Genomic DNA, 13109 nt, shown 5'->3' with positions numbered 1-13109 from the left:
GAGAGACTATAATTACATGAAAAGAAATCATGGACTTACCGAATAAGGCTGGAAAGAAGTTTGACGAAGTCAAACGACGATGTTGACTAGAACCCAACAATACGGAGCTCGCCGGAAGCAGTACTCAAGTGATCGCAGAAAGCTCAAAAGTACGACAATGGCAGTTTAAGAGAAATTTTGTAGACAAAGAAAACTTTAAGGGAGAGTGCGAGGATGAAAGTGAAAAGACAAAGAGAGAGAAATTGTTTTTGTTAAAAATTCGAAAGGGTAGCAAACCATAATAAAATGCCTTAGACGACGTGTTTGTCAAGTGGTGTGCGCAGAAGTGACGCAACCTGATGGCGTGTGTCAAGTACGAACTAATGAGAGAAAGACGCGTGGCGGAAACGGTTGGGAAAACCGTACGTGACAACTCATGAGCAGATTAAACTCTTGGAGTTCTTGATTTAATGAAGCAAAAACCTCGGCTAGAGGAACGATCTCAATTAAGATACTTAAAGAACTTGGTTCTTGGTTCTTGATCCCTAATAAAAATGGACAGTTAAGTACTGGGTACTTGAAACCGACGCATCATGATCTCGGTTGAAGGAAAGAATGAATTTCAGCCTACGTAGTAAATGAACTAGTGATGTAGGTTCTATCACCTCAAGTTGCCAAGGTAATAGAACCTAGAGGGCAATTGTGGGGACATATTTTGTAATAACAGCACGTGGCCAAAGTGACGCCGAAGTGTCAGGTAAGGTGCCGCGTGGCCTGGTTTTGACGCCGAGGTAATCTCAGCTAGGTCGAGATTATCTGCGGAGATATCGAAATCCAGGATGAACGGATAAGGGACAAGAGTCCTAGAATAGGGGAAGATCTCAGTCTGGATAAAGATAAGCTCTTAGGGAGTTTATCTCTATCTAGCTGGGAGTCCAAGATGAGCATTGAGCCAAAGTCTGTTGAAACTAGGCATCTACAGGGATCCGGTTAGTGCTGGCTATAAAAGTAAGGTACCCTCATGGGTCTAAGGTATGCTTTTATGCTATGTCTAGTGAGTTTAGCACTATTGGCTATCTTTGAGATATAATTACTGACTTAATCGTCGGAGTGCCCCCAGGTGGACGAACCACCGCCGAATTCTTATCTTTTTGTAATAGGTTATTCGAGTTTAATCTATTCTGCCAGTGCTCTCCTACTGAGTTTCCCTGCTTGGTTGTGTGGTCAAAAATCAACAACCACAGCTAGATTTATCATCACTCCACTAGTTGTAATTGTGTTCCTCATCCATAAGTTTAGAAAAGAAAGAAAGCCAGTAGATAGAGTGGAAAATTTTCTACGGAATCAGCAATCTTTGATGCCCAAAAGGTACTCTTATAATGATCTAATGGCAATGATAAACCATTTCAAGGATCAATTGGGGAAATGCAGTTTTCGATCCGTTTACAAAGGGCATCTCCCAGGAGGCTTTTTGATTACTGTCAAAATGCTCAAAAACACCAAATTTAGCGCGCAAGAATTCATCAACGAGGTCTCGACAATCGGTAGGATTCACCATGTCAATGTGGTATAATTATTGGGATTTTGCTCAGAGGGGTCTTATCGCGCTCTTGTATATCAATACATGCCTAATGGTTCACTTGACAAACACATCTTCTTGAAAGAAGGAAAGGCTCAGCCCTTTGCTTGGGAGAAACTCCTCGAAATCGTTCTAGGAACTGCTCGAGGTATTGAGTATCTACACTGCAGATGTGATGTATGCATTCTTCATTTCGACATTAAGCCTCACAATGTCCTTTTAGACCAAAATTTCGTCCCAAAAGTAGCGGATTTTGGGCTTGCAAAATTTTACCCAAAGGAGTATAATGCTATGTCCATTAGAACCACAAGAGGAACAATAGGGTATATGGCTCCTGATTTGATTTCAAGGAATTTTGGAGCGATCTCGAGTAAATCAGATGTATACAGCTTTGGCATGTTGTTGTTGGAAATGGCTGGAGGGAGAAAGAATATTGATGCAAACGCAAAAAGCTCAAGCAAAGTTTACTTTCCATCATGGGTTTATGATCATCTAGAAGTAGAAGGAGGGGATTTAGAGCTTGTGAATGTGAGTGAGATTGAAATAGAGATTGCAAGAAAGTTATGTATGATTGGGCTATGGTGCATTCAAGTAAAGGCATCGGACTGTCCTTCAATGATCAAAGTGGTGGAGATGTTAGAAGGAAGCCTTGATGATTTGGAAATGCCTCCTAAGCCTTTTTGGTCTTCCCCTTAACTTTTGTCAGTAGAAAAGCTGCAATCGTATGCCTCAACAGATTGGCAGACATCCAAGTCGACGGAGGAATGCTTGTATGATGACAATAACAATGTTTATTCACAGCAATCTAATGTTTAATGGCAACAAATGATTGTAGTTTTCTTCCTCGTGTTCTTTGTTCGACTATGATTGGTTTATTTGTTTTATCATTAATCACTTTCCACAACAATAAAATACAATCAAATTGTCCTTTTTTTTTCTTGGGAAGGTTTTCTTTTATGGTTGAGCTCAAATTTATTCTCGTATTTGTCAAGTTATTATGCCTCATATAAATTGCCTTATCATATTGTTGTATTTATATGCTAGATAGTGTGTTAGTAAAATTTTTGTTAGGCTTAGATCGATAAAGCCTTAACCAAAATCTCACCAAACAACACAATGATCAAGCAATTGTGTTGACGTTCTATGCCTTGAAAGTTTCAGGACTTCCTTGGAGTAAAAATAATGACAAAACAAATAAGAAAAAAGAGAGAAAGAAGAAGAAGATGATGATATAAATGATTGAATGAACAATCCAATACAAATAAAGTATATTAAGACTACTCCTATATAAGTTTAAACTACTCTCATATAGATTAGATCTACTCTTAGGATAGAAAAGAAATGAAAATCAAGTCATGTATTGATTTGTTGGTCCATTACAATAGAGCCAGTAATGGCAATTTATAGGGGGGAAAAATGAAGGAAAAAACTTCTATTAACCATCACCTAAATAATTACTTTTAACTTCCTAAATCTTCCCCCTTCTTTCTTACAATGCCATGTGTCTTCCATCCCTTGAATCTTCCCCCTTCTTTCCTAAATCTTCCTAAGTCTTCCATCCCTTCAATCTTTAAAACTTGTTCTAACTTCTTTTTCACCTATAAGATTTTCCTGCATAAGAATAATAATAATAAGAAGAAGAAGAAGAAGAAGAAGAAGTAATAGAAAATTTAAACTTAGTCATAATCGACGGAAAATTTATTGATGGTGCAAACAATGCCCCCCTCTCCCCCTCCCCCTCTCCCCAACTCTTTGGAATGAGAGCACTCGAATTCTTGAAGAGTTGCATGAACATAAAGACATAATAGAAACTATGAAAATTATAATCGATTGGTCATATATATATATATATATATTTCTTTTTTTGTTGTGGCCACATTGACTATTACTGTTATATAAAAAATAGAAATAAAATTCAAAATTTCTTTTTGTAAACTACTTCATCAAAATTATTTTTTGATGTGAACCACAAAATCATTGTGGCTGTTGGATGACAGAAATCATAATGTCAATTGACTTTAGAAAATTAAATTTTTTGACAAAATTAACAATATTAAAAATTCAAATTCATCAAATGTGGATTGTTCATAATTTTCAACCATGTTTGGCTTAAAATCATATCCCCTAATTGGATTTTCACCATCATTTTGTGACAGTTGTTTATCAAATTTAGCTATGCTTGGCTTAAAACCATGCCCTCCAATTGAATTTTCACCAGCATTTTGTGATGGTTGTTCATCAAATTTAGCCATGTTTGGCTTAAAACCATACCTTCCAATTGAATTTTCACCATCATTTTGTGATGGTTGTTCAACATTCTTTGTCATTTTTGACTTAAAACCATGCCTCCCAATTGGATTGTTAACAATAAAATGCTCAATATCCTTTAGCAAAAGAAATTGGTCTTCTTTTCAATTAATGGCTTGAAAAATTGCCTCCAAACATGCTATTTGCAGAACTTAATTTTGTTTTGGCGAACTTAATTTTGTTTTGGCCATGGCTTTTGTGGATAGAAAGTTTTGCTTGGAAATGCCTCTTAGCAACTCATAAAATTTTTGTTTTTTAAGATTCTCTAATTTTTTACTCCAATGTTGAATTTCTCCATCAACTTGATAAACTTGACAACTAAGTTGATGAATTTTTTCATCAAAGTAATTTATATCTTTTTGCATCAAATAATGTGATGGTGATGACATTATTTGAATTTTTGCCAATCAAAAAAATTAATTGTTTTTTGTAGGGCCAAAACTTCACTCTTGTACCAATAAAAATTCCATCCTCACAATGCCAAACCATTCTTTCCATTTCATTTTTCATGCCATTATGTTAGTAACAGGCAGTAGAATCATTATACATAGAAGATGAGACATTCCAAAAATAATTCATACCAATTATTGCGACTCCATTAGTGGTTTGCATTCATGGGTACACAAGATGTAAACATGCCATTTGAAGGTATAATTTCTTGATATTTTGTTTGTATCATTTCCTCCAAGTTACAACGATGTCCAATTGGACATGTCAAAAATTGTTAGTAAAATTTTTGTTAGGCTTAGATCAACAGACCCTTAACCAAAATCTTACCAAACAACACAATGATCAAACAATTGTGTTGAGATTCTATACCTTGAAAGTTTCAAGGACTTCCTTGGAGTAAAAATAATGACAAAACAAATAAGACAAAAGAGAGAAAGAAGAAGATGATGATGATGTAAAATATTGAATGAACAATCAAATACAAGTAAAGCATATTAAGACTACTACTATCTAAGTTTAAACTACTCCTATGTAGATTAGATCTACTCCTAGGATAGAAAAGAAATGAAAATCAAGTCATGTGTTGATTTGTTGGTCCATCACAATAGAGCCATTAATGGCAATTTATTGAAAAAATGAAAGAAAAAACTCTCATTAACCACTACCTAAATAACTACTTTTAACTTGCTAAATATTCCATCTTCTTTCTTACAATACAATGTGTCTTCCATCCCATAATTCTTCAAAACTTGTCTTAACTTCTCTTTAACTTCCAAGATTTTCTACATAATAATAATAATAATAATAATAATAAGAAGAAGAAGAAGAAGAAGAAGAAAAAAAAAAAAAAGAACAAGTAATAGAAAATTTAAATCTAATTGTAATCGATGGAAAATTTATTTATGGTGTAAACACAGTGTAAAGACACTACAATATGTAAAAGTTTTAGAAATTAAATTTTTTTGTTTCTAAAAGTGAAAAATTTGTTGCAAAAGACATTTAGCGACCAATTTCTATCGTCGTAAGGATAGTCGCTAAAAGGTAGCCTCGAAAAGTCAAAAATAAGGCTTTTAGTGATAAAATTTTAAAAATGTCACTAATAAATACACTTTTAGGGACAAAGTAATTTGGTCTCAAAATGATTGATTTTTTGAGACAAAAAATTTGGTCTCAAAATGATAATAATTCATCACTAATATTCAATTTTCGTTGCTAAAAATATAATAACAATATTTTTCGTAACAAAAATATTTGGTCCTAAAAAATAATTTTGTTCCTAAATTTTAGTCTCTAATACCTTAATTTTTTTGTTGTGAGAGTTGCAATTTGAGGATATCTGAACCTGTTTATTGCTATGTGAATGGCTCTATCAATCCCAAACAAGTCACTTTTCATAGTTGAATTAAGCATGGGACTAGGAAACTATATCAAAATTGTCATTGACACATCATTTTAATGAATTTTTTTGTAAAAAATTCTGTTTACAGATCATTTTCCTTGACAAAATCCTCTTAGTCCATTAGACTTGGCTCCATTTCCTAGTACTCATTAATTCAGTGGAACATCACACAAAAATAAATAAATAAATAAAAAATGCATGAGAGATAGAATCATTAAGCAAAATGAGAATATCACAGAAATGATAACAAGTACATAGAAAGCCTGCAACTTATATGAAAGATTCATGAAAATGCAATAGTAGTTTCTTATTCAGTGTCTAAAATCTTAAATTTTCATGAAAATGCAATAGTAGTTTCTTATTCGGTGTCTAAAATTTCTTATTCAGTGTCTAAAATCTTAAATTTTCATGAAAATGCAATAATAGTTTCTTATTCAGTGTCTAAAATCTTTAAATTTGTGTGTGTGTGTGTGTGTGTGTTGGGGGGGGGGGGAGAAACATTAAGCAAATAATTTTTTTTCCTTTTTCTTGAGTTTAAAAATTAAGAAAAATGGATGAATATTTCAAGGGTTGAGGCCAGTAGCGTAATCAGAAATTCAGTGTAGAGGAGAGGAGGCATAAATTAATGACAACATTAATTTTTTTTTTTCATAATAAACAGTAATGAGATATTACTAAACTTAAATGTTAAGAGTTCATTTCGATAAATGTGAATTTTAAATTAAAGGATTTGAGTTTAAATTTTATACAAATATTGGGGAGTAACTATTTTATAGGTGGATTGAAAAATTAAAAAAGAAGATACGTTGAGACAGAAATGACATATTTTAGTAGAGAAATTCTATAAAAACATACCGCAAAAAAAAGTGTCTATCATATGTCGCAATTATGATCTTCATACTCTTTAGTTATAACTTTTTGTGGTTGTTAGCAAATGATAGGATGAGCTTTTTGGTGACAACATAGTTTGGATTTAGCTCATCGTGATACTTGCACTTTCCTTCCTTTATCGATGTATTCTGTTTTGTACCTTGTATTTTGCTCTTACATCAATAAAGTTTCTTTTTTTCCGATCAAAAAAAAAACTTCTTGTGATTATTATTTTGGTTATGACTATATATCAAATAATTATTAGTTATGACTCATTCTGATATTAGTTATGACTTATTGTAATTTTTTATTTTTTATTTTTTTTATAATTGAAGATGTGTTGCTTGATTATAATTTATATAGTGGTCATTTTAGTTATGAATGGAAAGAAACATATAAAGGATAAATTTCACATGTCAAATGTAACTAACAATCCAATAAATTTTATATCTTCATTGAAATTAATTATGTTTGCATGTCAATAATGATAGACATCACCATTATATTGAAATTTTCATAAATAATAATATGACTTATCATAGTCTCTTTATTTTCAATCAAAATAATCATTATTGTTCTCATAATTTTAAAAATGTCATTAATATTTCACTTTAAATAATATTTCTATAATTTTTTTTATTTAAAATACTTTCTTTATGTTTAAAAAAAAAATTCTCAAAACTCAGGGGCACGTGACCCACTGAGCCCTGTGTGGCTCCGCCACTGGTTGAGGTATGTTATTTATGTCTATGAATTTGTCCATCAATCACGTGACGCAAATGTTAATTATCTTCTAAAATCACTTTTAAATTTATTTACATTAATGTGATAAAATCTTGGCCTAATAATAATCTTGAGGTTATGGGTTCAAGTCGGACAATCACTTTGTGCACTATGTCAGAAGTTAAGTGTGTTCCCAATCTTTTTCCTCCCAAACATACATTAATATGTACTAATTAGGTGTTGTTGTTGTTGTTTTTTTTTTTTTTTTTTTTTTTTTTTTTTTTGAATGTGGTAGGTTTTTTAAACAAATTGACATGCATACCTCCACGTCATTAAATATAAATTTGGAACTGATATTTTCCATCTAAAAAAACCTCATTCATTATTTTTTCCTCTACGTCTGACTTGATTCAAAACATTCTATTACGAGAAGAGCAGGAAAAAAAAATAATATGTGAGCATCTACATGCAAATTTTATAATAAAAATGATCATTTAAGAGTTGGTTTATTTATATATGAGATGTGTATATATCTTCTTTTCTTCTATGACAAAATATACGAGGGAAAGTATATGCACATTGTCAATTTTATGATAAGAGAGAAAATTGGAATGAATAACTCACGTGTCATTTTCTATCATTTTTTTCATAAAATTGAACAAAATGTTGAAATTGAAAAAAAAAATGATAATTAAGAAAGTAAAATGTAGCAATAGTTAAAGAGGGATAAAGTGATAATTCTAGGGATTTTGGAAAGACAGGATCTACATAATCTCTTCAAGGGAATGTGTACATGTACATACTCAATCCTATGGCTAAGGAGCATGCATGTGGTATTTCATTTCATCTATAACTAAAAGGTGGAAATTTATGAATTAAAATGGACCATTCTTATATATATATATATATATATACACTCAAATTTGACACCAAATTGAACTCATCTCAAGAACCCATCTCAACATCTTAAAGAAAAGGCTTGTGAGGCATTTCTACACTTCTAAAGTCACCTTCTAGCATTTGAACCACCCTTTTCATGGAAGGTCTATCTGATGGACTCCACTGAATGCACCAAAGTCCAACATTTGCAAGCTTCTTTGCAATCTCTTCATCTCCATCCATCTCTACTCGCAATCCAAGTTCTTTCCCTTGTCTCATTCTTTCATAAATCCATTCTGGAAAGTAAATCTGGCTTTGATTTTCAACAGTAACATCAATGTTTTTTCTACACCCAACCATCTCTAACAGCAACATTCCAAAGCTGTAAACATCGGACTTGTAAGAAACCTCTCCAAAGTTTCTTGAGAAGAGCTCGGGTGCAATGTACCCTGTGGTTCCCCTTGCAGCTGTCATGGATACAACACTTTGATCCTTTGAACACAGCTTGGCAAGTCCAAAATCCGAAATCTTGGGTTGAAAATTCCCGTCAAGTAAGATATTGTGAGGCTTTATATCGAAATGAAGGATCCTTAGGTTGCACCCTTGGTGTAAATATTCTATCCCGTGAGCAATGCCAATCGCAATTTCTTGTAGCTTTTCCCAACTCAATGGATGATCACGAGACTTTTTGGCTTCTTTTGAGAGTATGAACTTGTCAAGCGACCCATTTGGCATGAACTCATAAACCAGAGCACGTCGCGTCCCTTCATAGCAAAATCCCAAGAGGTGAACCACATTGAAATGGTGTATCCTACTTATAGTGGCCACTTCGTTGATGAACTCTTCCCCATTGCCTTCAGATTTCTCGAGCATTTTCACAGCAACAGGTATCCCATTGGGGAGTTTCCCTTGGTAGACACTTCCAAAACCTCCTTGGCCTAGTCTCTTCTTAAATCGGCTGGTTATTTTCTTGATGTCAGTGAAAGTATACCTGGTTGGATTGAGGGTCTTGTAGTTTGCTAGGAATTTCTCTATCTTGAGTTCACTTTCAGATTTTCTACGTCGGTAGATGGCGAGTACTACTATCACCAATGCAAGGAAAATGGTGCCTCCAACAGTAGTTCCTGAAGAAATTAACCAACAGCATAAGTAAATAACATCATTAGTTTGAGTTTATGCTAAGCTTGAGAGAATTCTCAGTAGGAGCTCACCTATAATTACTGGTGTACCTGCAAAACAAAACAAAAAAAACAAAAAATCAGTAGTTGAATATCTATCTGTTTAGAAGCACAATCCAATTTATGCTGCCATAAGAATGATAGGAAAAAATCATCAATTGTTCTTGAAAGATGAGTTTCTCCCACATAATCTGAGAATTCTTCTAAGATAAAAAGTCAATTGCACTGGGTTTTGAAAGCAGACGATTACTAAGGCACCAAACTGAAAGTATGGAAATTAGGATATATCCTATGGATGGTTATTTTATGCTGATACTTTGTCATAGGTCAAACTTGTAATCTTAATGAGTCCATAAGAAAGTGTATATATCTGAAAAGCCATGCCCACACATCATTTCACTCTTTCTATCATAATTCTGTCAATGAATCAGTTTTTGTAGTCATGTGAAATAATTGCTCAAATTTCCAGCCAAATATGCAAAAAAAAAAAAAGGAAAAAAGAAAGAGTGGAGGTGACATTGGAGAGTAAAAATGTTCCAATCTCCTCTGCCCCCTTGTTCTAAATCCCTCTCCACCACTTGATCAATGTTGGAGGGATTGATCATGTGACAGCGAAGGGGATAGGGACACAGAGATGGGATAAATTAGGGACAGGAGATCTGATTTCTGTAAAAAGTGATCATGATACCTGTAGGAGAGGGTTCAAGAAAGGAGTTGGAATATTCGAAGATCCTTGAAGAACAATTTCGAATTCTCTAGAATATGATGAGAGGCTTAGATTCTTCAATAATCTCAACTTAGGAACACAAAAACAAAAGAGATGATGGAGATAAGAGATTGGGTGAAGAAGAAGGCAAAATGGCTAGAGAGAGAATAATGGCAAGGCTCTCCCATGGATCTCCCACTTTCACTCTCAAGGTTGATAATGGAGAGGGGAAATTAGTTCTTTCCCAAGAGTTGAAAAATCTCCAAAATCCATCCCTTGTAAAGCTATGGGTAGGTGCTATTTATAGGCACCTCATGATGTAGGATGGAGCCCATGTGCAAGGCACATGGGGAATATTCTCTCTAACCACCTTATCCGAGGAGGTGACCTCTCCGAGGATGAGGAAAACCCCGAAAAGGAGATCAATCTCTCGGCGAACCCTTCTTCTTAGCCACACCTAACCAATGATCCCCAATCATCCCAAAGGGTCAGGGGTAGTCCCAGAGGACGTCCTGTCGCATAAGGGTCAGGGGTAGTTCAAGAGAACGCCCTGCCGCAAATATTGCCAAGTCTCAGGGACCCCTTAGATCGTGCCACCTCGACCCGGGTATAGGCTAGTTTAACCGAAGAGTGAATTTATCTCCACTTACCGTCCTCAGGATCGGGTCCTTTGTTCAGACTCCATTACGCCCATGATTCTAGTACGTAGATCCCGGAAAGCTCCGAGCCCACAAGTGTTCTGGGACTCATTAACGGAGCAACTTCTAGATTGCGTCTGAATCTATTCGAAGCCAAGTGTTTCGGACCTCTAGGTTCGTGGATCCGAACCCTTTCAAGTCCGAGTGCCTCGGATCTCTAAGCTTGCTTAATCCCCTTTCGAGTCCAGGCCCGAGTAAGTCTCTAGGTTCGTGGATCCGAACCCTTTCGAGTCCGAGTACCTTGGATCTCTAGGCTTGCTTAATACCCTTTCGAGTCCGGGCCCGAGTAAGTCTCTAAGTTCGTGGATACGAACTTTTCGAGGCTTAGAGCCATTCAGTCCGTTTGATGACGATAAATTCAGGCCCACCAACCCTTGGACTATTGGGCCTAATTAATTTAGTGGGCTCAAATTAGTTCATCTTACAATACCTATTAAATTTTCAGAATGTTGGACAACAAATGCCAATGAAAAAAATATAGAGGAACAGAGTTGCTAGATGGAGATATATGTTATGTTTGGTTCACTGGAATGGAAGTGAAATGGAATGGAATGCTTAATTTTCACCAGTTCTTAGTGAACCAAATGTGAGAATGAATGTTCTAATAGAATGAACATTACATTCCAGTCAAGCAAACATAATCTAAGAGTCTTTCGAACCGATGAAGAGAGGTAAGAATTCCCTGCAATATTGTGACAGTAAACATGTGTTTGGATAAGAAGAAAGTAATATTTTTGGAAAGGAAATAAACCATCAACACATGCAAGGGAAGACCATGAACTTTAGATAAGTTTTTCCAATAAGTTTCCCAGGAAAATAAATTGTAAAGCACAAAATACAATTTTGGTAACTATACTTCAAAACTGCTTCCAATATGTTGGGTGGTACTTACTTGGGGGCTTCTTACTAGAACAGATTGTTCCAGTACTTGTGCTATTGAGCCCACAATACTTTCCAGAATTTTCACATTTATAACATCGTCCAAAACCATTCCAATTCTCGACGATCTCTCCTGTCCTCAACAGCCTCTCAACAGGTGCCTCATTCACGTCTACATTTCCAAATCCCACACTCTTGAACATTTTGCAGTGTAAAGGCAGCTTATCCATCTGATCCCCACCGTTCATTACATAAATAAAATTTGTATTATCATCCCGTAAACAATCAATTGGGCCCGATATTCCATCTTTCGCAACCCTTTCCGTGCACTTCACAACAGCAAGATAATAGGATGCGGTTAAAATTGATCCAGAGCGGTTAAAAAGCATTACACTTTGAATCGGACAATTCGTGGTATGAATTTCTTTTAGCGAAATCCAGTTTCGGAGGTAGAAGATTTGTTTAACGTAGTAGTCGCCGGAGGAAGGGAGGCGGAACACTGTGTTGCTGCCTGAGCATGATAATTCATAGCCTTCAATGCCGCAAGAGGGTGGTTGAGTATTTAGCCTGAAAGGGAATCTGATAGTTGGACCTGTATTGCTACATCTTGTTGGAGGACATAGTTCAAAGAAATTATCACTGAAATTGGTGCTTGATGCTCTTGAACCTGTTGTGTAAATTGAGAGAAGGAAGAGAACAATATTCATGAGTAGAGAAGCCATGAAAACACAGATCATTGCCAATTATTTGACAGCAAAATGATTAGAGCTTCTCACTTTAAAACATTATGGTGATATGTTTTTGGTAGAGAGGGATTGTCCAATTGGAGGGAGGTTGGTGGACTCATCTTGGGTTTATCTTGATGATCTTAATAGTTAATCTTGAAGGCTTATTGATCAGATTATCATGCCAAACATCATATTACATTTATTATTTGATAAAAATAGATAACTATAATTTCAAGAAAAATCAAACTATATTATTGCCATCAAATAGTAGTCATGACTTTTCTTGGTGCTTTTGCTTGTAGATGTTGCTTGATTTAAGCATTATAGTCAGATTTTCACACCATATGATATGTTTCACACTGCTTTCGCATTGACCGATCAGCCAATGATGGTCTTTGTTTTTGAAAAATTATATCAGTGATTCTTAATTTTATTTTATTATAATTTTACACTTTGACACACATTGGTTAAATTTTACAATTGTTTTAATAATTTTTTTATAAAATTTTTTACTTCATAAAATTTTTGCTATAAACCCTTTTTTTTCCCCTCACTGAAACATTAAATAGTAGTATGACTTTTCTTGCCGCTTTTGCGCATGGAATTTTTTTTTTTTTTTTTGATAAATAATAAATTTTATTAAGAAAGCATCAAGAAGATGCAACAAAATCAAAACAACAAAAGGAAGAAAACAAAACTCGCCCAGCCAGTGCAGATTGTGGTTCACATGGGCG

The 13109-nt window shown here is 34.7% G+C and overlaps 1 protein-coding gene and 1 pseudogene across 1 annotated transcript; one reads left to right on the top strand and one right to left on the bottom strand.

Annotated features, from left to right (window-relative positions):
• Positions 1 to 338: 338 nt before the first annotated feature.
• On the top strand, positions 339 to 2254 carry LOC114282613 (rust resistance kinase Lr10 pseudogene; annotated as a pseudogene).
• A 5800-nt stretch (positions 2255 to 8054) lies between these two features.
• On the bottom strand, positions 8055 to 12590 carry LOC114283009 (rust resistance kinase Lr10). Its single transcript, XM_028225802.2, has 3 exons — positions 11661 to 12590; positions 9398 to 9415; positions 8055 to 9310 (listed from the first exon to the last, which is right to left on the bottom strand). Exons 1-3 carry the CDS (start codon positions 12382 to 12384, stop codon positions 8274 to 8276), a joined length of 1779 nt encoding a protein of 592 aa, XP_028081603.2. The 5' UTR covers positions 12385 to 12590; the 3' UTR covers positions 8055 to 8273.
• Between the last annotated feature and the right edge of the window lie 519 nt (positions 12591 to 13109).

The sequence above is a fragment of the Camellia sinensis genome, chromosome 5, assembly GCF_055761805.1.
Source record: "Camellia sinensis isolate YWXY chromosome 5, ASM5576180v1, whole genome shotgun sequence".
Lineage (NCBI taxonomy): Eukaryota > Viridiplantae > Streptophyta > Magnoliopsida > Ericales > Theaceae > Camellia > Camellia sinensis.
This window is presented reverse-complemented; position numbering and strand designations above follow the sequence as displayed.

Excerpts from the sequence above, each read along its gene's own strand:
- LOC114283009 (XM_028225802.2), bottom strand. The coding sequence starts at position 12,384 with ATGATCTGTGTTTTCATGGCTTCTCTACTCATGAATATTGTTCTCTTC.